Source organism: Megalops cyprinoides, chromosome 8 (genome assembly GCF_013368585.1).
Source record: "Megalops cyprinoides isolate fMegCyp1 chromosome 8, fMegCyp1.pri, whole genome shotgun sequence".
NCBI classification, from domain to species: Eukaryota; Metazoa; Chordata; class Actinopteri; order Elopiformes; family Megalopidae; genus Megalops; species Megalops cyprinoides.
The window spans coordinates 39,668,488-39,695,352 of record NC_050590.1 but is presented as its reverse complement, the minus strand read 5'-3'; the positions used below and the strand labels follow the sequence as shown (position 1 = coordinate 39,695,352).

Genomic DNA, 26,865 nt, shown 5'->3' with positions numbered 1-26,865 from the left:
GCCTAATTGCTCTCAAGGTATAATTTAAGTTGAACTGATTGGTGTTGAATTGTACATAATCGATGAGCTTCTAAATTAGAATATTAACTGATATGTCCTCTCTATTTTTTCCTGCATTCATAATTTTTTAACAGCTGTTGTTAGATTGCCTTAAATGAAATTGTGTTGTCATTGGGAGATACAGTGACCTCTGAACCCCCATTATGGACATAAAAAGGAGTGTTGCAGTACTGACTGAGTCCAGGCATATTTCATGTATTGAGTACACTGTTTATGTTTTATGCCTTATATGCCTATATGTTATATGCCTTAACAGTTTATCTGTGTTCATTAACATCTTACAAGTTCCCATATTAGATATATGGAAGTAGCCTACTAGCTCATCTGATTCAACTTGTCTACTAATAAGCAAGACCTTTATTAGTTTAAAAATCATTCCTGATGGTTAGGATAGAATCTCACAATAGCTGTTTTGTTTGCTTAGCAAATAAAGATATATGATGGGAATGTTGTGTTAGTACATCTGAGAATACTCAATGAAAGGTTCATTTTTGTAATGATGTAATAAAAAAAGACTAAAATGAAATAAAATAATACTAAAAACAGACTAAACCATTCAGAGTTTTGTCCACGAAAACTGAATTAATACTGAAAAGGGAAAAATGGCTAAAATGTGAAATAACAAAATGTGAGAAGACCAATTTGTATTTTAGTCAAACAATTAAAACTGAATACAAAGATACCAAAAGTGTCAGTACTCCGGCCCCCTAGCTACTGTTTTGGTGTTTCTCCCTGTCTACCGTGTGGTCCATGTGCTTTCATTTACTGTTTTGCCTTGTGTTCCAGCCCTGCCCCGTTCTCCACCCTGTCCCCGCCCACCTGATTACCTGATCTCCTCCACCTGCCAGTCTGCCTACCTGCATCCAATCACCTCATCAGCAAAGCCCTATATCCACCCTGCTTGTCTCTATCCTGTTGCCAGATCGTTGCAGTGTTTTTGCCTGTCTCATTTTTTTTTTTTTTTTTTTAAATATTACATGTAAGACATGAAACGACAGCAACAGAGCAAACATAAGTCAAACAAACAACAATAACCACATCAAAAGTAAAAAAAAAAAAATTAAGAAACATCTAAGACAAAACAGGAGTATTACAAAAGAAGCCCTTCCTCTTCCTTGTAGACAGGGTGGAAAGGACAAGCTATGTCTGGATCAACAAATGGGTAAAATAAATGTATGTATAAGTACATGTGGAGGAGGAAAACTTCTTGTTCTGTCTTCTCCGTTATTATACAATATATTTCATTATTCTTTACCTTCTTTCTTTAAATATATTACCAATTCCATCCTTCAGCCTCTAACTTTATCCCATCTTTTGGCATAAGCTAAAGCTCCTTTTTCATGTGCCATAAGACACTCGGTTCTACAATAACAGTTGACAAAGTTCTTGAATCTCACAATTCTTAGAGTCTCCAATGATGTCAACCCAAAAATAAAAACTTTTCCCAGCAATATAATTATGTTGTGTATTGTGTGAGAGTGTTTTAATATATCGCCCAGTATCACTGTAAACAAGTTTAATTGAAAACAAACTGTGACGGAGTGCCGTCACTATGGTTGAGTATGTGCTCTGACTGCCATACCAACGAGCCTGGCTCTTTGGCGTCGCGGTCAAAGCTGCAGTTTGGTACCCCGTACACCTGGGTTTGAGGCTGGGTGGGGCTACTGCTCTCGCCCTTTGTTACAAATGGTGTCAGCAGTGGGATGGCTGCCTGCGAGGAGGCATTGGAGGCGTGCCCGATGTGTGAGCCGTATGAGGGACCCCCAGGTTAGGTTGACCCCGGTGTGAAGGACCCCAGAGATGGGTGAAGCACGGTGTGAGGGACCCCAGAGATGGGTGAAGCACTGGTGAGTGGGGCACCCTGGGATGGGAGAAGTATGGCAAGACAATGCGTGAGGGATGCCATGGTGCGTGAAGCGCATGGGCACGCTTCCTGAAGGGGAGGGCAGTGTGATGCAGTGCCGTCACTATGGTTGAGTATGCGCTCTGACTGCCATACCAACAAGCCTGGCTCTTTGGCGTCGCGGTCAAAGCTGCAGTTTGGTACCCCGTAGACCTGGGTTCGAGGCTGGGTGGGGCTACTGCTCTCGCCCTTCGCTACACAAACATTCTGCACTGATAACCATTCCTGAACCTTTTTCCAAAATAAGGCCACAATCGGGCAATACCAAAACAAATGCTCTACAGATTCCACCTCTTCTTGGCAGAATCGGCATATGGGGCATGGGTCAATTCCCCAGATATTTAACATCTTTTTCATTACAAGGAACTTATATATTAGTTTGTATTGGAAATATCTTATTTTTGAATCTAGTGTTGTTTTATAAAGGATATTGAAGATCTGATTCCATGGGATTGGTGTATCTAACATCTTTTCCCAGTTATCTAAAATCTTGTATGGTATGTCAACTAAGTTATTTGTTCTTAAATAAAATTTGTAGATATCTTTATTAATTTTTGTTTTTTTAGCCAAGTTGCCATTTTCATATGTGGCCTACAGACTAACTGGTATCCAGTACCATTTCTAATTTTCCTTTTCCAAGTTTGTGGTAAAGATCCAATAAGTTGATTGTATTGCTGTAATGTGCAAACAGTTCCATAAATATGAATTAGTTGTGTATATGACATGAGTTTACCTTCTTCATCAACTATATCCTTTATAAAAATTATGCCTTTGTCAAACATTTGTTTCCAAAAAATCATTGTTCTATCCATCATAACGTGGGAGTTCAGCCAGATGATTTGTTGTAAGACTTGTTCTGTATTTTCTGGTGGATGAAATTGGTATTGTAACCAACTTTGTAGAGCTTCTTTCAAAAACGTGGAGACATTAGAGAATATGTAATTAATTACTGAATAATGCATAGGCTTGACTTGTAGGAAAGGCCTTTTTTAAACATGGGGTGAACACTCTTAAGTAATCTACTGGAAAACCATTGTGAGTTGAAATAGAATTTAGGAATAAGGGAGGCTTTAAGTGAGAGAATCAATGCTTTTAAATTTAGTATTTTTAAACCACCAGATACGTAGTCATTATAGAGATATGTCCGCTTAATTTTATCTTGTTTGTCGTTCCATATAAATTGGAACACCTTCTGTTCATATGTTTTGAAAAATGATTCTTTAGGAGTTGGTAATGCCATGAATAAATAGGTAAACTGGGATACAATTAATTAATTAATTAAAGTTGTTTTGCCATAAATAGTCAAATGTTTTCCTTTCCAAGGCCGCAAGATCTTTGTGATTTTACTGAGTTTATTATTAAAATTAAGTGTTGATATTTCATTCATGTTCTCTGGGGTGTGAATACCAAGTACATTAACCGATCCATCTGTCCATTTGATTGGTAAATCATGTGGTAGGGAGAAATCTGTATTTTTCAGTGGTCCGAGCCTCAATATGTGACACTTATTATAGTTTGGCTTTATTCCAGATAGGTTTGCGAAGTCATCTAGGTCTTTTATAAGGTTTTGAAGGCATTTATTGTCAGGGCTCAGCAAGAAACTTGAGTCATCAGCATACATTGAAATTTTTGTATTTAGCCCTTGCAATTCCAAACCTTTGATGTTATTATTTGATCTTATTTTAACAGCAAGAATTTCAATTGCTATGATGAATAAATATGGGTATAAAAGGCAACCTTGTTTTACCCCCCGTGAGAGTGTGATAGGTTTTGATAGATATCCATTATTTATAACTTTGCTAGAGTCATTATATAGAACTTTAACCCATTTTATTAAAGAATCTCCAAAATTAAAGAATTTCAAATATTTATATATAAAATCCCATCTTATTTTATCAAAAGCTTTCTCAAAATCTGCTATAAAAATTAATCCTGGTTTCTTTGTTCTATCATAGTGTTCTATAATATCAAGGAACTGTCTTATGTTATTTGCAATATTTCGTCCTTGCATAAAACCAGACTGGTCGTGATGTATGATATCAGGTAAGACATGTTTAATACGAAAAGCTATGCATTTGGCTAATATTTTGGTGTCATAGCACTGAAGTGTAAGGGGTCTCCAGTTTTTCAGGTAGACTGGATCCTTATATTGGCCACTAGGCTCTTGCTTTAACAACAGAGAGATTATACTTTCTTGCTGAGTACCTGTGAGCATACCTTTTCCATAAGAAAAATTAAAACATGTAAGGAGGGGTTTTTTGATTTGTTCATAAAATGTTTGGTACACTTCAATTGGAATACCATCAAGGCCAGGTGTTTTTCCCCGCTGATAACATAATAGATTGGTAAAGCTCATTTTCTGTAATTAGGCCTTCATATGATTCTTTCTGTTCGTCAGATATTTTAACATGAGTATGAGGAAAGAATAATTTGCAATTGTCTTTATTTAATTGTACGGGTGAGGACTTAAATGAAAATATCTCTGTAAAATATTTCTCTACTTCATTCAAAATATCAATTGGTGTAGTGAGGATTTTTGAATCATTCCTATTTAATTTTAGTATATTTTTCTTTGCATTATTTCTCTGTTGAAGGTTTAAAAAGAATTTATTGCATTTTCCCCCTTCTCCATCCATTTTGCTTTATTTTTGTAATATATAATACTTGACCTGTCATATGTTAGTTGTTCAAATTCTCTTTGTTTCTGGTCCAATTTGTCAAACACCTCCTGAGTTGCTTTTGAGCTGTCCACAAATGATGTAAGCATTTCAATCTCCTTTTTAATTTCTAGTTCGTTTAACCTAAACTGTTTCTGTCTTTGTGAGGCAAATTTAATTGAGTGTCCTCTAAAAGCGCATTTAAATGTGTCCCAAACAGTAAGAGGGTCTGTTGATCCTATGTTATGTGAGAAAAAGTCTGTGATAAATTCCTTTGTTCTTTCTACAAATGTCCAATCCTCTAGTAATTTTTGATTGAATTTCCAATACCCACGACCGCAGGGATATTCAGTCATTTCTAAATGGAGTGATACAAGTTCATGATCAGATCTTACTTTGTCTTCAATTAAAATCTTTTTTACTTTGGATATCAAGGAGAATGAAATAAGGAAATAATCTATACGATTTGCCTGGTTTTGTCTTCTCCATGTATACCTATGTGATTTTGGGTTTTTTAATCTCCAAATGTCTATCAGGTCCATTGTGTCCATTATAGATGTAATTTCTGTAGAAGCATGCGGGTGGTAATTGATTGAGTTACTACCTTTAAGATCCATAAGAGTATTCTGAACTATGTTATAATCTCTAACCATTATATAATAATCACTTGTAAATTTTGCAGCCTTTATGTTATTATAAATTAACTTAAAGAAGTTTGGATCATCATTATTTGGTCCATATAAGTTAATCAAACAGACTTGCTTGTCTTCAATAGTTATGTTTAAAATGATCCATCTTCCTTGAGAATCTATTTCTGAAGCTTGAGAAGTGATTTTGAAGTTATTTTTGAATAAGATCACTCCCCTTGAGTTTTTTAAACTGTGGGAAAACAATATTTGACCACCTCATTCCTCCTTCCAAACAGTTTCATCTGAAGGTACCAAGTGTATTTCTTTCAAACAGATAAACGGGTATTCTTTATGTTGTAACCAGGTAAATACTTGTTGTCTTTTTTTATCTGCTAGGCCAATACAATTATAGCTTGCGATAATAACTTCCTCACTTTCCATTATTTAAAGGCTTTCAGTTATGGCTTCAGTCGCTTGGTCCTCCGACATTTTGAGTTCTTTTTTCATGAATTATTTCACAAGGTTTTCCGTCTCTGTGTAATTTTCAGAGTCTTCCTCCTTTATTCCCATGATCACGATGTTATTTCTCATGCTTCGACATTTCAGGTCAATTATTTCGGCTTTCATTTGTTTATTTTTGTTAGAGAGCTCCGCCTCGTTTTGTAAGGTACTCACTGTTTTTTTAAGGATTGCGTTTTCCTCCTTTAAGTCTTCCATTAACTTGTTTGTGAAGTCAACCGCCGACTTGAGTTCAGCTATATCTTTTATCATTTCTTGCAAGAGATCTAGTTTCTTCAGTTGTTTTATTTGTTCGTGCACGGCTTCCAGCATTGCGCGATCTGTTTTTGTTAACACGGTAGTCCTCTCAATTTCTGGTTCGCTTGCACTTGACAATTCTTCTCTTCTCTCGATCTCTTGTTGTCTGGTTTGGCAGACATATCGAAATAGTATTTGTCAATAAACGACTCAAGATTCTCAATTTCGTTAGCCAGGGTGCTTTTAAGTTCCGTATTGTATGGGGTTATAAGCTGTATTTGTCAGTACAGCGGCTTTGTGGCCGGCTTTGTTTTCGCTCTCCACGTGCTCATGTTTACTGTTTTCCCCTGTGTTCCAGCCCTGCCCTGTTCTCCGCCCTGTCTCCGCCCACCCATGCCTGATCACCTGCCTGCCTGCACACCTGCATCTCATCCCCTCATCAGTCCAGTCTCACCCTTTATATGCCCTGTTTGTTGTGTGATCATTGCTAGTTTGTCTCAGTTCGCCTGTTTCGCTACCAAGTCGTTCATTGTTCTGTTTAGCCTGCCCATTTTGCGACTCTGCTTGTTCTTGTTTACCTCGATTTTGTTTTTCGGAATTGTTCGCCGTGGGCAGCAGTGTAGCATAGTGGTTAAGGAGCAGGACTTGTAACCGAAAGGTTGCCGGTTCGATCCCCGCTGGGACACTGCTGCTGTACCCTTGGGCAAGGTACTTAACCCACAGTTGCCTCAGTAAGTATCCAGCTGTGTAAATGGATAACATTGTAAAGAACTGTAACCTATGTAAGTCGCTTTGGATAAAAGCGTCTGCCAAATGAATAAATGTAATGTAAATGTGTTTCCCTGGTTTTGGACTGTGCCTGTTCTGACTGTTTTTTGGATTACGATTTGGATTCATGAAACTTGTTGTTTCATCGTGCCTTCCTGTTTGCACCTGAGTCCTTGCTTGAGCCCCGTGACAGTATTTAAATCAATATTAATGGGAAGCTAGCTAGCTTCCCACTAAGCTAGCTAGCTGTGCTAGTCACTCTGCATGTTCCGCCATCTTTGATGTGCTTTCCCAGCAGCCTCTGCCTGTCTCATTCCCGCCTGTGGTTTTCGTTTAGATTTTTCCAACCTGAGTTTGCCTGTGCTTCGACCTTGTTCCTGCCTGCCGCCTTGTCTTGTTTGCCTGATCTGCCTGCCTACCTGGTCTTCGATCCTGCCTGTCCCTGTTACCGATCCCCATTTGTTTTCGTACTACCTGCCTGGTTTTCGCCTGTTCAGTCATGTGTCTTTGCCCTGCGATTCTTAAAGCCGCCTGGAACCTGAAGCTCTCGTGGTCTGCGTTTTGAGTCTGTGCCTGAGCCCTGACAAAATTCTCCAGTGTTCCAAAAGAGTGAAGTGTTCAGTGTGGGATAGCAAATGATTTAGTGTTACTTTAGGCTAATTGCCATAGTTTCTGGGTTGTTTCCTGTACTTTGCAGTTGCGTTACTTTGCTGGAGGGAGATGTTTGCAATACTGTACTTGTTTGTGATACTTTGTGGTTTATGGTAGTTTTGAGTTGTTTGTAGCACTTTGCAGATGTTTGGTAGTTTGTAGGTCATTTGTGGTAGCTTGTAGAATTTTGTAGTATTTTGTGGTTGTTTGTGATAGCTCTTTGTAGTTTGTAGTACTCTTGGCTGTGGTACTTTGGGATTGTTTTGGTAGCCGTTTGTGGTTGCTTGTGTCAGGAGTGACACAATGCCCAAACAGTTCGCCCTCCTAGGGATCCGCCCGCCACAAGAATGCCAGGACAAGGTGAGTAGGATAGCAACTCTTTATTTTTCTAATTAAAAAACACAAACAAAACAATTCATAAAATTTGAGACGCCGCTATCCCTCTCCCAGCGAAGCCCTTCCCCCAATCCTTCTGTCCACCCCTGTCTGCCCTCCCCAGCTACAAACAGGCGGGAATGCTACCCAACCGCACACACCAAAAAAAGGAATCCCGACACACACACTTAGCCTCACTGCAAACACCCCGTGATCTGGCGTCCCCGCCCACCTGGACACCGGGAGAGAGAGGACTGCTCAATTTCACCACCGGGGGGGGGCGGGAAGTGCTGCCGCTGCGGGGGAGGCTCCTCACACGCACGCACACCACACAAGACGTACAAAACGAAACGAAAATATAAGTGGGGACGTAGCTCAGCCCGCGCCACACTGCCGGGCTTCGCCTACGTCCCAAAAAAATAAAAATTAAATAAACTCCAGACAAGGCCCCCGCGTCACTCCTGCGGGGGCTGGCGGCTCTGGTGGCGACCCACGTCTTCTCCCCGGTAGTAACTCCGCCGGCTCCGCGGGATCACACTGAGGGAGACACAGAACAGCAGCCGGTCAGCCCTCCCTCTCCACCCCGTGCTGGTGACCCACGCACTCTCTTGAGGTTCCGCGGTGCCACCTCCCTTCCAGCTAGGGGATCCACCTCCCCAGCACGCGCTTCCACGGGGTGGGGGCTCTCTTCGACCCCGGCTGCGTCCAGAACCAAGCGATGTTTTCCCCGCTTCCTCAGGGATTCACCGCTGGAGCCCCTTCGGTCGCCGCTCTTCTGAGGCCGCCTAAGACACTCAAACACACTCGCACGTCCAACACACCAAAGCAAAAACAGAAAAAAAAAATTAACAAAGCAAACTCAAAAATCGAGCTCTGGGTCGTGACTCCCAGAGCTCGAAGAAAAAAACAGCAAACCAAAATAACAAACCCTAAACTCGGCTGTGCCGGCACGTTCAAAAGAAAAAAAGAAATCAAAAAAGCCTAGCTTCACGCTAAAACCCCGTGTGGCAACCTCCGTCAGTGTCTCTGTCGTGCTACTCCCACTCACCTGCCTAAATAGTCCCGGCGAAATCACTTACAGACAGGCAACAGGTGCGGAGCACACACCAGGCAGCGAACACCGTCAATTGCCAATTATTCAATCCCGAGCCCCCTCGCTCTCCCAGGGAGTGCAGCGCGATCATGTCAGGAGGAACTCCTGACACTTGTGGTAGCCAGTTGTTGTACTTTGCAATAATTAGGACTAATTTCTTTTCCCTCTTATTCTTCCATCTTCTAGCACAGCGATCTTCAACAGGGTGTCCGCGACCCCTAGGAGGTCTTCAGAGTTACTGCACAGGGTCCACCAAATTACTTTTTAAAATTTTTTGAAGAAAAAAAGTCTGAAAATACACTAACATAAATGCAACCTGTCAGGGGTGGTTTGTTTCTTAGGGCTGTCAGGTGACACACCATGTTTGTATGACAATCGTATGACCATCGATTTTCGAGGAGCTGGTATGAGCGGAAAACATGGCTAGCAGGCTGCGAAATAGCTAATGCTTTGTTTGCAATGTGACAATGTCGAGTTAGCTAGCCGTTAATTTACCCATTGAACGGGTCACCTTAGCCATCATTGCAACAATAGCCATGAAAACCACATACATGTCTGCATTAGATGGTCTCAAATTGAGTGTCACTACAGTCAGCTGACCAAAGTTGGCAAATCTGGTAACTGCTAGTCTGTTTCAAGACAAGCTAAAGTCTGCAGAATTCTGCATGAAGTGTTTCAGTAGGGTGTTTATCCCAATTTGTGTGACCTTGTTTTGTGATGGGACTCAATTACTCACTACCATAAAGGACTTTTTTTTTTCTTTTTTTTTTTTGCATTTTTTTATTGGTGGGTTTAAATGGCAGAGCCTCCTCTATATGGGATAAAAGCCCTGCATACCTTCTCCTGTAATTTATTCATTGCCAGATCTTTGGCGGACAGAGTCAGACAGAGAGACAGGTGTTTTACAGCTGGTTACTGAATTGGAAACAGACAGAAAAGTGTATTACAGCATTGGGTTACAGTGTGACATGTTTTTTTTACATGCTTCAGCTCCTCATGGGTACTGTAGCAGTATTTGTTACTGTAGTTAGATTAAATTTGTGTTTAATACATCCAGCTGCAGAGGTCACTTGTTGCAGAAGCAGTGGTGTGTTGAGGTGGTTAGGAAACATGGTCATTTTAGTCAGTGGTTAGAACATTGGAGTTGTACCTTTGAACAGTACACTTGACTTTTAGTAGTACACTTGAATTTTCCCAGCAAGTATCCCTTAATAGTGAATCCCTGAAACTAGGCAGGTGAAGGCATAGTGAAGCTGTAAGTGCGTATGAAATTAAGGATGGATAGGACTTCTCAATTGCTAAAATTTATTGACAGAAAATTACAGGAAAGAACAGAAATAGACTCTGTACTGTACTGTACATGCTATATAGATGTGGGTGTAACACATAGAGCAGATAACAATAGCAAAGATGATAACACTTAAGTTCCTTCATGTTTTTTCACCCATTCCATGCAAACATTCTGTGCCTTGCAGTGAACTAATCCAGTTGTGGTTTCAATGATGTTAAAAAATGAAAATATATTTTACTCTTTATATAGACATGCAAGCAAAAACATGCAATATTTTATATCTAATTCTAAGAGATTTGAAAATTGTCCATATTTCATGCTTTCAGCTAAGACCTGGAGAGTTTTGAATTTTCATTCATTTGCGCCTTCGTCTTTGCCCAAAGGCTTTTGAGGTGGGTGAAATCTGCATGCCACATTCTGTGATGTGGCAGGCACATGTTTCAATGTAGATGTAAGAGTGCTTGATTTTTGTCCCATCAGGGCAGGCCATCTCCACCTCCTTTCTACTGGTGGACATCTCCTGACAGCAGGAGCAGGAGTGTATCAGGGCATCTTCCTTAGCTGAGTACCTGAAATTGGTAGATAAAGGACCTCTTGGAAACATCTCCTCCAATATGGCTAAAGTCTTTCATTGACACAATAAAACACCTGTAAAATGCTACTGCACCTGCAAGTAAATATAGTGGTATATGTGTCCATATGCATATTCATGTTTGATATTTGTTTCCTTTGTTAGCAGGAAAAATTAGAAGCTGTTCAGACACTCACATGGAGGAGGTCCCACAGGTGCCTTGGCATGAAGTGATTTCCACTGGCACAGTGGAGTGGCAGCCATTGCTGATCAGGTGGGTGCTGTTCTTCTGAACATTACAGTTATGATGTGTAGTGCCTATTAAAGGATGTGATAAGGGTCAATAAAATATAATGATCATATCTGAGAGACTTTTTGCCAATTTATAATGCACATTTTGAGGTATCAAGGGGGCCTGACTGTAAGGCTATCCTCATTATAATGTGGTCCCTCTGTTCAAAGAATAGAATTTTAAATAACGACACTGCACTTTATCAAACCAAAAAGTAGTAAAATAATGAAGGGAGGTGGCAAAAAGGCACAAAAGTACTGTAGACTGTAGAGGTATATTTACAATAGGTGTAGGGACCCAGTAAAGTTCATCAAATCCTATACATCATTACATTGTAATTTGTGACAAATCATTGACATTAGTCTGTCAGCTAATGTTAATTCCAAAAATAGAAACAACAAGCTAACAATGATCACATGAATGGACAGGCAGAAAGGGTTTCAGGTGATTAGACACTCGTTCGGGCTGAGCTGTAGCATTGGCTGACATTGATCAGAAGCCTGTGGTGGAGGAACATAACTTGCTCCATTCTGCTGGAAGACATTATGAATGTGCCACCATCACTGCCAAAAGTCTGTACATGTAAATGCAAAGATTAATAGGGTAAGGTTCCCACGTGTGAAAAGCAAAAGAAGTGGAAAATGAATTGTATTCTAAATCAGATCAAATTTCATTTTGTTTTACAGTTTGTATTTGTGATATATTGGGACCACTGCCTATGAGTACAAAGCCGAACTTTTGAATGAAAACTTGTCTGAGGTGCATCTCATGGTGATTTGCGTACTCCTTACTAGATTGTGTGCATTTGAGCATAAAGTGAGCATTTTACCAAAAAGTGCCATTTATTCTTGCTTCAATTAAAGCGAATTTAGAATACAGCACAAAAATGATGAGAGTAACATTTTGTTTTCTTACAGGTTTGGCAGCAGCCATCTGAATCCGTTTTCTCAGTTCCCTGTTATAAAATAAAGACTTGATTATGAATGCTGTGCAGTGGTACATTTTCATAATAAACACATGCAACAGTTTAGCCCGTTTCACTAAATAAATGAACAGTTAACTTTCTGACACCACAATGAATAGCTACTTTAAAGGTCATTGTTATGCATTTCACAGGATTATTCAGCATTATTGAAATCATTTAATGCATGTACTTCTTACTCCTATAAAAGGACATGTGTACAGATAAACTTCTGATTTGTGATAAATGTTCTGTTATGTACCAGCTCACCCTGGGAGCATAAATGGCATTATGACATGGTGTCACTGGACAGACACTCACAGGGATGCATTCCTTTGGGTGGAACTCAGGGCAGACCGTTTTCACCTCCACAGGTACTAGCTGGTCCTCTATCTCCTCACATTTATATTTTACACACTTATCATCAGGAAGAGGCCAGATCTGACCAGGCTGCAACATTGAAAAGTGAAAATTACATTCAATTCATGCAAATGTCCTCCACTTTCCATGATTCTGTCGAGGTTATTTCAGTGTTTTAGTATAGGACAAAAGTATATGGACAAAAGTATTCGGACGCCTGACCATTACACCAACAGGGACTGTAATGACATTGTATTCAAATACATATACTTCAATATGGAGTTGGTCCCCCTTTTGCAGCTATAACAGCTTCCACTCTTCTTGGAAGGCTTTCCACAAGATTTTGGAGTGTTTCTGGGAATTTGTGCCCATTCATTCTGTAGAGCATTTATGAGGTCAGGCACTGATATTGGACAAGAAGGCCTGGCTCGCAATCTCCGTTCCAGTTCATCCCAAAGGTGCTCGATGGGGTTGAGGTCAGGGCTCTGTGCAGGCCAGTCAAGTTCTTCCACACCGATCTCATCAAACCATGTCTTTATAGTCCTTGCAGTCATGTTGGAATAGAAGTTAGTATAGTTGCCACAAAGTTGGAAGCATAGCATTGTCCAAAATGTCTTGGTATGCTGAAGCATTAAGATTGCCCTTCACTGGAGATAAGGGGCCTAGCCCAAACCATGAAAAACAGGTGTGGCCAAATACTTTTGTCCATATAGTGTATGTAATCAGTCGGGATAGAGGATCAGTCAATCACCTGGATGAGGTGTGTTGTGTTGTCTGGCAGTGCAATGACACAGCTCTTCTGCACACACTTTCCACAGCACTGCCCAGAAACCACCTGGTACTCAAAGCCCTGTACAACACATGAACACAACATTTCTCACTGAGTTTTAAAAAGAGCAGATTTTTCTGAAGTTTTACAGCTTAATATTAGTCTATTGGTGCATCTGATTCTTGTTCAAGGAGTGTGTTTAAGAAAAAGTATACTAAAACATTATTGTGTTCGGTCTGACACTGTAAATTCTGAAAATTCTGATAGACAACAAGAATACAAGATCTCTGAGATCTTTAGGAGACCTCAAAAGGAGGAACTGTCTGAACACTTACAGACTCACAAAAGTGTCAAAACTGCAGACTACATACAAGCATTGCGGCAATGCTAAACTTGATCTTCTGACCTCTACAGTGTGGACCCAGGGGATGCAGAAAAACTGCTGAATGCAGTTAAACTGTTGTTGCTTTCCCTGACTGTATCATATAAAGTAATATCACAGAACAAAACATTTACTCTGTACGAAAAGATTAGCAGCAGTGTATGCTGTTATGAAATGTCAAATTTGCCTTTTGTAGGTTTTGGATGGCACAAGTACTTACCAGTTGGCAGTGAGTATCACAGGGGGTTGGATGGCACTCAATGGCATGCAGTGGAGAGTCTGAGGCAGCGCTGTCTCCACACTGGCACTGCCTGCAGCCATCTGTGGAAATGCTAGCTCCTGGCTGGAAGAGGACACCACATTTGGAAACTGAACCCCCTCACACAGAGGAAGATATTAGAATAAGAACATAAGAACATATTATGATGAGAACAGGCCATTCCGCCCAACTAAGCTCGCCATTTCAGTTAAGGAGTATCCAAAACTGCATCAAGTCTGGCCTTGAACACAGCAAGGGTCTCTGCTTCAACTACATGACCTGGCAACCTATTCCATGTATTGATAACTCTTTGTGTAAAATAAAATTTCTTTATATCAGTGTGGAACTTAACTAGTTTTCATTTATGTCCCCTTGTTCTACAGACTGAACTCAACCTAAAAATGTACTGTAGTTAACCTTATTGCGTCCTTTTATATATTTAAAAACTTAAATGAAATCACCCCTAAGCCTCCTCTCGCCAAGTCTAAATAGTTAAGTAACTTGAGTCTTTCCTCGTAGCTTTTATATTTCATGCCAGGAACTAATTTAATTGCCCTTCTTTGAACCTTTTCAAGAACCTCAATATCTTTCTTATAGTGCAATACCCAGAACTGCACACAGTATTCCAAGTGAGGTCTGACTAAAGCATTGTATAATTTCATTATAACCTCCTTAGATTTATAATCAATACTTTTGGCTATATATCCCAGCATCCTGTTGGCCTTTTTGACTGCTACAGCACACCGCCTAGATCCTGTTAAGCTTGGGTCAACTATTACTCCCAAGTCTTTTTCAAATTGAGCACATTCTAGTTTTTTTCCCCTCATGAAGTAGTCTTGTTTAAGGTTCTTATTTCCCACATGCAAGACTTCACATTTATCTACATTGAATGTCATCTGCCAGGTATCTGCCCACTTTTGGATGCTGTTTAGGTCTTCCTGTATTACCTTAGTTGATTCTATACTGTTGGCCCCTAGTTTTGTATCATCTGCAAATTTTACTAATTTACTACTAACGTCTGCATCAAGATCATTTATGTATATAAGAAATAGCAAAGGCCCCAAAACCGATCCCTGCGGGACTCCACTTTGTTCAGGACCCTGCTGTGAAACAGTTCCTCCCACAGTTACAGTCTGCTTTCTACTAGACAACCAACTTCGAACCCACTCAGTGATAGCTCCTGTAATTCCTGCAGATTTCATTTTCAATATGAGTCTCTCATGCGGTACTTTGTCAAATGCCTTTTGAAAGTCCAAATAGATAATATCATAAGCTTGGTTTGAGTCCAAACATGCTGTAGCTTCCTCAAAGAAGTCCAGGAGGTTTGTTAAACATGACCTCCCTCTGCAAAAACCATGTTGGCTATCATTTAAGACACCATTTTGTTCAAGGAATAATTCCAAATTATCGCTAATGATGGATTCCAGTATTTTGCATGCGATACAAGTTAAGCTGATGGGCCTATAATTTCCTGGATCAGTCCGGTCTCCTTTCTTGTAGATAGGTACTACACTGCCATGTCTCCAGTCATCTGGTATTTCTCCAGTTTTAAGGGATTGCTTAAAAATAACTGTCAGAGGCTTGTAAACCACTTCCGCTAGTTCCCTGAGAACTCTTGGATATATTCCATCAGGGCATGCTGCCTTATTTGTTTTAATTTTTTGAAGTTTATCTAGTACTTCTGCATCATTTAAATCATTTTCCTTCATAAGACTGAGAATTGAATGCACCTGAAGGCATATGTGAAAACCACTAGTGAAACTCTCCCCAAAGTAACTATTTAGGGTATCAGCAATAGCTTTGTTATCATAAACCATAACTCCATCCTTATTGTTTCTACCTCTTATTTCATCCTTAACTATCCTTTTATGACTGTAGTATTGAAAAAAGCATTTAGAGTTGCTCTTTGCATCTGTGTTTCAAAACGCCTTTTAGCTTCCCTTATTTTTTTCTTAACTTGAGCTCGCATATTACTGTATTCAATCTTATTATTCTCTGTAACTCTCTGAGCTGTAACTGTAAGCTCCAACTTATATATTCTAAATAATTTCCTTTTTTGTTTCAAACTGTCCCGTAAGAACTTATTCATCCACTGTTCTTCTTTTTCAGCTTCCCTTTTCTCACTTGCAGAATGAATTTACGCTGTACATCCAGAATAATCGTTTTAAGTACGCACCACATTTCTTTCACAGTTTTACCATCTAGAAGAGGTACCCAGTTTATATTCCTTGTATAAAGTCTTATAAAATCTTAATAAAGTCAGCTCGTCTAAAGTTGAAAACTCTAGCATTGGAGAATGCAGACGTAACTTGCCAAAAAACATCAAATGTAACTGCACTATGGTCACTTGCTCCGAGTGGTTCCCTTACCTCAGTACTGCCGATTCTATCAGGATTATTACACAGAACCAGATCTAGAATTGTGTTCTCTCTTGTAGGGTGAGTAACAGACTGTAAAAAACAGTCATTTACAACATCTAAAAACTCTTCTTCAAATTTACCTTGACCTGACACAGCTCCCCAATGAATTGAAGGGTAATTGAAGTCCTCCATTACTATTGTCTCACCCTCCTGACATGCTAGTTTAATGTTATCAAGGCACATACTGTTAACACTGCTGTCTGAGGCTGGTGGCCTATAACATACTCCAACATTCAGACCGTTTTCATTTTCCCCCAATATTTTAATCTATATGTCTTCACTAACACCAAGGGGCTCCATTCCTGGAATTTCCTGAATATTAAGATTATTCTTTACATAGAGAGCTACGCCTCCTCCTCTTCTATTGATTCTATCTTTTCTTAGCAGCTTGTATCCCTCTACATTATACTCATCACCATCCCCTGCACCAAGCCACATCTCTGTAATCCCAGCAACATCATAATTACTGTTACTCATGACAATTTCTAGATCCAAAATTTCATTTTTTATGCTTCTAGCATTTAAACAGAGGAATTTCAGGGTACCACGTGTGTACTTCCTGTCCTTTCCCCCTATCCCCAGCTGCTCAAAACCACCTCTATTACAGTGCTGCTCTGACTGATTTACAATCATGGCTCCCTCACTACTGACAAAATATTTAGCCATGTTGTGTTCTATTCTGGCAGTCTGTCTATCCCTACCCATCCCACTGTATAACCTCCCTGCCCTCCCAAGCCCTAGTTTAAATAACCTTCTGCTACCCTAAGCATACGCTGTCCCAGTGCAGCTGTACCCCTCTGGTTCAGGTGTAACCCGTCCCACTTGTACAGGTCACCCCTGTTCCAAAAGGAGTCCCAGTGCCACATAAACCTGTACCCCTCTTTCCTACACCAGGTTTGTAGCCATGTGTTAAACCTCCATATAAAGGCTTGCTTCCCTTTGCTTGCACACGGTACTGGTAGAATTCCAGAGAAGACTAACAAACAACTCATGTAAAAATGCTTATTGTAAAAATATTCAAACATTAAATTTTCGCTTCAAGGTTGTCCTGGAAATTTCATAGAGTATCTTGTTGATTCTTACCTGATATTCTGTGTTATTGAAGACACAAACAGATTTGGGCTCTGTAGAGAAGCACAACAATGCAAAATAAGCTTATTGTACACTGGCGAATGGTGTGCGTACTGTGTGCATGCAGAATATCTGAAGAGCAGTGATAGCATTTCTTAATTCCATAAGCAGTACTGATGCTTGTATGTAGGACTGAGGTCATTGTCAAGGTCAATGCTTTTACTATAAAGTAATCACATTACAACTAACACATCACAGACAATGCAATATCAGTGACAAGGAAATTTTACTACACATTAGGTCCATTTTGTTGTTTAGCAAGTAGGAAATTCCCTGTTTTTGTACAGTACTTGCTATTTTCCTCAAACATTTTAAAATTTGTAAGTAGCAGCTAATGGCATATGAGATTGTAATGGATGATGTTGTTCCCACACACAGTAATATTAATCATGTATTCAGCGATGGACAGAGTGTAGTTTTGTCCATATTTCCCTGCCTTATGAAGCTTAGCTAGCTATGGGTACAGCAATGTAGCCAGAGAGGAAGGATATTTGTACTCCTACCAAGCTTTCACCTTCATCTTTTCACCATGCTTTTCACATTAAAACTTCACTTAGGCAGAAGGTGTTCCTACCTCTTTTGGAAAAGCATCAGTGTGCTGTCTGTTCATCAAAACAAATGAACTGTATTCATTAATAGCACCAATATGCCACAAGGTTGAGCTAATTTGGATGATGTTATCCCTTAACATATAATAATGGCTGTGGCTACCACTGATCAGACCACATCATGAATGGAGGCTTACGGCATTTGTAACCAGGGCAGCAGCTTCCTTCTTGAATGTGTATTTCTGGAGTAAATCCTACTGGGCAGGACATGTTTGACAGTGGGCAGAGTTTCACATCACACACTGTTTGAGAAAAAGTAAAAGAAATGAGGGGAAATCACACAGTATGTTTAAGCTTAATTTATACTTTACTCTTGACTGGTAATGCTGACTAGGAGATAAACTGAGTTTATGTTTACTTTCATAGGAAAGCTGAAATACTCTCTTTCAAGGATCCTTATACTTCTAACATGATGATTTTTTCTATTTTTATAGACTATCCCTGTACAGACCACAGGGCATGGACTAATGAGGAAAAAACACTTCATTCATTCAAGCTTTGATCATTGAGGAATCACTGACACCTTAAATCACTTACCACATTTGCTTTGCTGGCAGCAATCCACTGTCTCATTCAGCATCACTTGACCTTGTTTGTCACAGGTAATGTTTGTATGGATGGGACAGTCTACAGGCTTGCACTGGACACCGTTTGAGTCAGCATCACACTCACACTGCTGACAGTTACTCTGCCATGTTTCCCCAGCCTGCAGGGAAAACACAGCATGCCAGTGCATGCTTAAAACACATTTCCCTGCAATGACAGTGATCCAAGACAAACGAGCCAGCACAATAATGTATTACCATTTTGGGCTTCCCATCAGGTCCAGTGCAGTCTGAAAAGAAAAGAACAAGGGTGAGAATGGCAGTCAGTGTATGTTTTCAGATTAATCATATAAGCCCAATAAGTTGATCGCATATAGTGTGAATGGAATTAAGGAGGCAAAATATGAAAAGTAAATCTTTAAATCATTTATGAAAGTTAATCCATATAAATCAATGCTTACCACAGGAGGTGACACATGTGTCTATGTATGAGTTAAACAGGATTGTCCCAGAAGGACAGAAGCACCCCTCCTTCATTCCAATGCTGTTTATCTGCTGAGTCTGAAGGAGATTCATGTACTTCTCATTATACCTGTATTGTGATCACAGAAGTGTTATTATTTGTGTTTCGGTCAGATAATGAATATTACACAGAATAATAAAATAAATACATTATTAGATTTGATGGCCATACATTGTAATCATAGAGTTTGCTATTGATATCGGTGTGGTGGTACATGTATACTCAGTGACTACTTTATTAGGTACACCTCTCTAAGAGATGTTGATATGATAGCATCATGATAGCATCACTGTGGAGGCCATTGGAGTACATTGAACTCATTGTCATGTTCCTGGAACCAGTTTGTGATGACGTGTGCTTTGTGGCATGGCGCATTATCCTGCTGGAAGTAGCCATTGGAAGATGGATAGACCATGGTCATAAAGGGATGCACATGGTCAGCAGCAACATTCAGGTAGGCTGTGGTATTTAAACGATGCTCAATTGGTATTAAGGTGCCTAATGTGTGCCAAGAAAATGTTCCCCACACCATTACACCACCACCTCCAGCCTGAACCATTGACACAAGGGAGGATGGATCCATGGATTCATGTTGTTTACGCCAAATTCTGACCCTACCTTCTGCATGTCGCAGCAGAAATCGAGATTCATCAGACCAGGCAATGTTTTTCCAATCATCTACCATCCAGTTTTGGTGAGCCTGTGCCCACTGTAGCCTGAGTTTGCTGTTCCTGGCTGACGGGAGTGGTACCCGGATGGGTCTTCTGCTGCTGTAGCCCAATGTTCAACATGTATTCAGAAATGCTTTTCTGCATAGCACTGTTGTAATGTGTGGTTATTTGGGTTACTGTCACCTTCCAGTAAGTCTGGCCGTTCTCCTCTGACCTCTGTCGTTAACAAAGCGTTTTCACCCACGGAACTGCCGCTTGCTGGATGTTTTTTTTCGCACCATCTTCTATACACTCTAGAGACTGTTGTGTGTGAAAATCCCAGGAGATCAGCAGTTTCTGAGATACTCAAACCACCCCGCCTGGCACCATCAAATCATCCTATGGTCAAAGTCACTTAAATCAGATTTCCTACCCTTCTGATGTTTGGTCTGAACAGCAACTGAACCTCTTGACTATGTCTTCATGATTTTATGCATTGAGTTGCTGCCAGATGATTGGCTGATTAGATATTTGCATCAACGAGCAGGTGTACAGGTGTACCTAATGAAGTGGTCACTGAGTGTATGTGACTTGGAGTCTGATGAAAGGATTACACCTGGCCATGGGTCAAGGTTGGTGAGACCTGACTTAGGGAAAAGAAACAGGAGAGATGGCATGGAGGAGGGATGCTGTGAACTGCTGATGCAGAAAGGTTGTGGTAAGTGAGATTTTTATAGACATGGATGGGATCAGTTTGTCTAAGTTTGGTTAAATGCATAATGATTGCCTGAAGATATTTCTTGTAAATATGTGTGTGGAACTTCAATACAATCATCAACCTTATAGAACACGTAAAAATATGTTTGTATTTTGACATTTATGACGGGCATCCTTGCAGTTTTTTCTTTTTGAAAATGTGATTTCCACTCAAAATATCATCTTTGGTACAGTAATTTGTCACCAGTCTTTCTGGTAAAGAATACTTTTCAGGTTTCACAAGCTAATTTAAAAAAATCAGTCTAAATGGTACATTGCAGAACAAGACTAGGAAAGTAAAATAATACATTAATATCTGAAAATGATTAAGTGTTTTGACCCTTCATCTACTGTCATAGGTGGAGGTCTCCCACTCTGCCCAAGACCACCATGCTATCCCCTGTCTACTGCACTGGCTATAGAATGGAACTGTTGCGACTAACTGATGCCTTTTCTGTATTATCCCTATATTAACATTTCCACTAATTTCCAGGCGTCTCTTGACTGTCTCTTCTGGAGGTCAGGAAATAATTTCTCAGTTTGATTTGGGTTTTCTGTTTTTTTTTTTTTTTTATTCCTTCTCGAGAATCCATTATGCTATATGTACAGAGCTTAGCCTCAATTGCAAAAATGCACTATAACAAATTCAGTTTGGTTTCACTTCATTGTTACATTCATCAGATGAGATACAGATGATTGCAAAGGATTACAGACAGAGGAAGGTCAAAGGGAGGATGCTTAAAATCTTAGCCTTACCTGGTGTTGCAGGTGGGCTGCACTGGAGGGCCACATGACCTGTACACCTTAGTATCAGGGCATTTATACTCTAGATGAGAAAAGAAGTTAAGATGAAGTTAATACTGTTCTGCCAATGCATAGCCATGTAGACACCTGCGGATCATGTAGAGACAATCTTGCTTCTGAATCTTGAGGGAGGGCCACAGCGTGTACACTGCTGGACATGCCATCTCTACCAGAACCTGTTGTACCTAAATCTGCTGTACTTGAATCTGCTGATCACTGTTTAGGTTGAACCAATTTACCCACACATTTAAATGACATCTCTCCTTAACATTGACCCATAATTAAATGAGGGCTAACCTCCCTCCTCAATTCTGAAATTGGCAGTATGGAGAAATTTCACAGTTTTATTTTCATAAACATGTTTACCACATATTCCACTTGTCGAGTTTCTCCAGTCAATGCATATTCCAGCACTTGCACACTTGGACGCATAGGCTTCTAAACTGGAGCAGGAAATCTTATTTTGGCAATCATCAGAGTTACACGCAGCATAGAAGGCCTGAGGCGGGATGACCTTCCAGCACTTCTCAAAGACCCTATAACAGAGAAAACAGCAAACCACTTCAAATGAACAATCTGCATATTGCTATGTTTAACACATATAGAAGAAAATGTTTGTTTAATTCTACTATGCCTCATACAAATATAATACAGAAAATGCTTCTTGGAAATCCACTAAGCTATAAAAATGTAGCAAGAGATCAATTGTAGTGTAGTTGTTTTCAAACAGAAAAATATGAAGACAAACTGATATCTATAATATAATATTTATTTCCATAATTGTTTGGAATTATGACTCTTACTTGCTGTGCATGATTTCGCAGAGTGCTGACATGCAGGGAGTTGGAGTTGGAGTTGTTACAGGGGCCACCGATGTTGTATGAGGTGGAACTGTAGGTGGTGTTAAACAATGGGGATTCTTCTGGTCAGGAATGTACCAATGGGGGGCTGTGTGAGAGCATGAAGATTGAACCTGGCGATTTGGCAACTGGCAGTCATTTTCCTGTTTATTGTCACATGTACCTTCACAAGAATGACAGGGAAAAGGAAAAATATAGTTCAAACTGTTAGAATGAGTTCCTGTAATGGTTCAACAGATGGACATATTTGGCGGCAGCTTCAATGTAGCTACCTTGCTAAGTGTTACAGAAATATGATCCCGTGTGTAAATCTGGAACACCAAAGTACCTTATGCATTAAATTAGACTCAGTGTGTACAGGTAGGATATTCACCCAAATCACATGGGAAATCACATTTCTCATTACAAAAATCACATTTTTCACAACAGTCAACTGCATTGATATAGATTGCAGTTTAAACCTATATTTCCAAAGTTAGGAATTCTAACATACATGTACACATTGCATACATACAACTTATGAAATTATGAAGGAAGGTGCTTTATTTGGCAAAACCATCAGATATTCAGTTCAATAAATATTTATTTCAGATGTCCTACTGCATGAATACTTAAGTTCACAGTGAGAAAAAGTAGACAGAATAGTGGATAGTGGATAGTTTGCCTGCAACAGTTGTCTAATTGTGTTCCCTTGTGGATCTACTAACTGTGGTTACCCGGTAAGGTAGAAACTGGCTCACAAGGACAGAAGTTATAAAGAGCAAAGTGATAACATACAAGGGAAGAAATAGCATGGCAACAGTGGGTACATTAACTGTAATGGAATTTGACTTTTTTTTTTAATCCTGCAAAAATGGACTATGGTGAAGTTCTCACCACTTTTCAAAAAAACAGCCATCACCACTTGAGTTCAGCTTGAGCATTTGTACTACAAAAGCCATTAGTTACATACCAAAAAGTCAATTTAATATTTGCATGGACAGCTCACTTCCTAGCAAGCCATGGTTGGCACACAAATATCTTTACCTTATGCACTTGTTAATATTATCCTGCATGTATTTATTTACTTCACAAGATGGTAAGGCTGGTAGAGGTTAAAGGGAGGACCACAGCCCATTCACTAAGGATTTTTCACCATTTTAACAATTCATTTAGCTCCATTTTCAGTGCACAGTCTTTGACCCAAGCAGGATGTAGTATGGCCTGGTTTAATATGGCAAGTAGTTTTCCACCATATAGAGAGATTGTACCCTATGATAGTGGTTACCAGAGAAGCCATTGCTGTGTTTGAACCATGCCTTGATGTAAGTACTTTTCCAGACTATTATTACTTGAAGGTTTGCATGCAAATTTTATTAACCATACATTTTTTATGTGGATAGAAACTAATTAATTTGATAACTTGATATTGGTCCAACTTACTGAACACACTATTAATATTTTTTAAAAATCTTGAGACTTTTAAGAACAGTTGGTATGAGAGAGTTGAAAATGAAGAATGTTATTCTTAATTCCTAAAACAGTTTCAGATGAAAATGTTATTATCTTGCATCCATAGATTATCCTCACCACAGAGCCCCTCTGTGTTGTTGTAGAAGAGGGAATATGGCAGGTTGATGCTGAATGTTGTGCCTTTGAATGTCACTTGTGCCTGGATACCAGGGATTTCCAGGACTATTTCAGTTCCAGTACTGATGATGATGAGGTCACCATTAGAGTAGGCTGGGAAGATTTGCTTCTGGTTGATGTACACCTAATGAAATAAGACATATGCATTTAAATAACTTTTCTACATGTAATGTTATAAACAACATATTAGTGTTGTATATTCATAATTCATGATACTATATTATGTTTTATCTCCTTTATGTGATCCCATTTTGGAACCACCTATAGTCACTGCAGCAATAAATTAGGGAGCAATGCCAGATCGGTACTGTGATCTTTGTAAATGGTAGTTACCACATTTTCGGTTGCATTTGGAGTTATCTTCTGGGTAAGAACAATTTCATAAGCTTTGTAAGACACAATCAAAGCCTGGTGGCATCCTATGCTATAAGGGACATCACAGTAGGAGTTATCAGTGAGGATTCTGAAGTTGTCATGTTTGGAAATGATCTCTTGGACCAGAATGTAAGTGCAGTTTTCCTGAAAGGTGTAATATTTTCCATCGAAGGTCACATAGTGAGTGTGCCCCCATCCATCACATGAACCTGTACAATGACAGTAAAATAAAAATGTAACAATAAGTTATTGTATAATACAATAGTACATAGTATTATGATTGCATAATAATCTTGATGTACTGTAACTACAGTCATCCAAAGGTATACCTTAATGATGACTACATCATCAATACAGCACTAATAAACTTAAATTAAAGTTAAAACCACAGGGAGCTTTTATTTTCAAGACTTGTAGTAGCTGCTGTTTATTTTACATGTAGTATTGCTATGTATTTTGGATTCTGTGATCTAGTGATTGATATGGTAGTATGCGTGACTTGTCTAGTCACGTTGCACAGTTAACTTACGGTAGGGTTTGAATAGTGTTATACTCACACTCAATGGTCTGGGAGTGTTTTAGCCTGGTCTGACACTGTTACTCATTCAGCTTGAATGGATACACTTACATTCTATTGTGCTGGAAGTCACTCTTGATAAGATCATCTGCTAAATGTATATAATGTAATGTAAGACAGAATGAATGAAAAACTTACATTCGCATTCATAATGGAAGCAGCATCCAGTCTCATCATACACCTTAACTGGGGGACGGTCATTTTCACAGTCAGGCATGATCACAGGTTTGCACTGCACTGGCTTTATGGTAGTACTGCCATTACTGCATGATGCTATGGTACAATTCCCAAGCCTCCAAGACTCACCACTCTGCCATAATAATAATTTAGAAATTTAGAGCATTTACACACTTAACTCATGCCCCTTACAGTGTGTGCACAGAAGAGGGGAGGATTTGAAAAAGATTAGATTTTAGTTAATTATTGTTTTTATTTACCTTTCGTGGTGGATGTATGTTGTCACAGTCTGGGCCAGATGGTGTAGGTTGTGAGCTGGTTGTTGTAGTTGATGTTGTATTCACGGTGGATGGAGACTGTGTACTTGCTGTTGTGGGTGTTAGAATAGGACCTGATGTGGTCAGTTTCACATTGGTAATAGATGAAGACAGCGGTGGTAGTAATGTGGTATGGCAGGGTTTTGGCTGCTTCTCTATTTTACACTTGGCAGTGCAGTAAGCAGTGAAACACCAGCCATCACCATCTGTTTCATTATATATTAATGACCCTACAAAATAAACAGTAAATGTTATGAGAGATTGTTTTTCAAAAATAAGCAACACAAAGCCCTGACCAAGAGATGCCTATGTCCAATCAGAGATGCAGAAGAAATGAGAAAAGCAAATAAAATGAAAACAAGCCAAATTCTACCAATTAAATTAGCATGAGTTGTCTTTAAATGAAAAAGTGGAGCATGATAGGATATTAGAGAAAAATCATTAAGATACTGTAAAGTATAATTTAATATTGAAAGTATTACAACATATAACTGCTATAAAAGTGTGAAAATGTGCCTTACCCCGTGAAAAATCTTTACTTTGATACTTGCAAACACAATGTAAGGGACTTGTGCTCACAATAATCTCAGCAGTTGTGATTTCACCTGTAGTAGTTTTTGATGTTTCATAGGTTGAAGATGTTACTTCTCTTGCTGTCGATGGAATAAATGCTGTCTCAGTTGAAACAAAAGGTCTTGAAGATGTTACTGTTGGGAATACTCTAGGGGTCTGGATTGTGGATGCAGCAGTTGTTTTGAAAACCTGTGGACCTGTTGATTGTTTCGGTGATGTAGGTAGTACACCTGTCACTACAGGCAATGTTTGTGTGATTGGAGCAATGAAAGTTGAAAATAGTTTTGGTGTGAATGCTGTTGTGGAGGAAGTTGAAAGGGTAGAAGTAACTTCTATGGATGGTCTTGATGATTCTGTAAAAGTTGTCTCTGGTGTTATGATTTCAGTTGTTGTGGCTATTGATGTTTCTTGAGATCGTGAAGGCGTTAACTCTCTTGGAGTAATTGGCACAGCTGTTGTCTCCGTAGACACTGAGGATCGAGAAGAGGTTACTACTGGCGATACTGTTGTAGTTGTCACAATGGGAGTTGATGCTGATGGAAGTGCCTGTGATGTAGACATTGTGCTTTCTGTGATTACTGTTGTGGATGAAGTTCTTGGTCCAGTTGTAATGAACTTGGGTGATCTTGTTGATTCTGTCACAATTTTCTCTGGTGTTGTGATTTCAGCTGTGCTAAGTGTTGATGGTATTTCAAGTGCTGAAGATGTTTCCACCAGTTGAGTTGATGGCACAGCTGTTGTCTCAGTAGACATTGAAGGTTGGGAAGAGGTTACTACTGGTGATACTGTTGTAGTTGTCACTATGGGAGTTGATGCTGATGGAAGTGCCTGTGATGTAGACATTGTGCTTTCTGTGATTACTGTTGTGGATGAAGTTGTTGGGACAGTTGTAACTACCTTGGGTGATCTTGTTAATTCTGTCACAATTTTTTCTGGTGTTGTGATTTCAGCTGTGCTAAGTGTTGATGGTATTTCAAGTGTTGAAGATGTTTCCACCAGTTGAGTGGATGGCACAGCTGTTGTCTCAGTAGACACTGAAGGTTGGGAGGAGGTTACTACTGGTGATATTTTTGCAGTTGTCACAATGGGAGTTGATGCTGATAGAGGGGACTGGGACTGTGATGTAGATGCTGTGGTTTCTGT

The 26,865-nt window shown here is 39.5% G+C and overlaps 1 protein-coding gene across 1 annotated transcript in view; it reads right to left on the bottom strand.

Annotated features, from left to right (window-relative positions):
- Positions 1 to 10,538: 10,538 nt before the first annotated feature.
- The window catches only part of LOC118781702 (mucin-5B-like), a 52,545-nt gene continuing 36,218 nt past the window's right edge, over positions 10,539 to 26,865 (bottom strand). The window contains exons 29-48 of the mRNA XM_036534700.1: positions 26,227 to 26,463; positions 25,671 to 25,695; positions 25,287 to 25,379; positions 25,093 to 25,223; positions 24,794 to 24,965; positions 24,037 to 24,287; positions 23,644 to 23,827; positions 22,018 to 22,237; positions 21,581 to 21,750; positions 21,167 to 21,236; positions 18,943 to 19,073; positions 18,740 to 18,771; positions 18,474 to 18,642; positions 17,281 to 17,321; positions 13,739 to 13,861; positions 13,119 to 13,217; positions 12,329 to 12,457; positions 11,962 to 12,001; positions 10,952 to 11,072; positions 10,539 to 10,752 (exon numbers count right to left, since the gene is read on the bottom strand). Coding sequence (XP_036390593.1) covers positions 10,539 to 10,752; positions 10,952 to 11,072; positions 11,962 to 12,001; positions 12,329 to 12,457; positions 13,119 to 13,217; positions 13,739 to 13,861; positions 17,281 to 17,321; positions 18,474 to 18,642; positions 18,740 to 18,771; positions 18,943 to 19,073; positions 21,167 to 21,236; positions 21,581 to 21,750; positions 22,018 to 22,237; positions 23,644 to 23,827; positions 24,037 to 24,287; positions 24,794 to 24,965; positions 25,093 to 25,223; positions 25,287 to 25,379; positions 25,671 to 25,695; positions 26,227 to 26,463 — 2,652 coding nt within the window. The remainder of the gene's footprint in view (positions 10,753 to 10,951; positions 11,073 to 11,961; positions 12,002 to 12,328; positions 12,458 to 13,118; positions 13,218 to 13,738; positions 13,862 to 17,280; positions 17,322 to 18,473; positions 18,643 to 18,739; positions 18,772 to 18,942; positions 19,074 to 21,166; positions 21,237 to 21,580; positions 21,751 to 22,017; positions 22,238 to 23,643; positions 23,828 to 24,036; positions 24,288 to 24,793; positions 24,966 to 25,092; positions 25,224 to 25,286; positions 25,380 to 25,670; positions 25,696 to 26,226; positions 26,464 to 26,865) is intronic.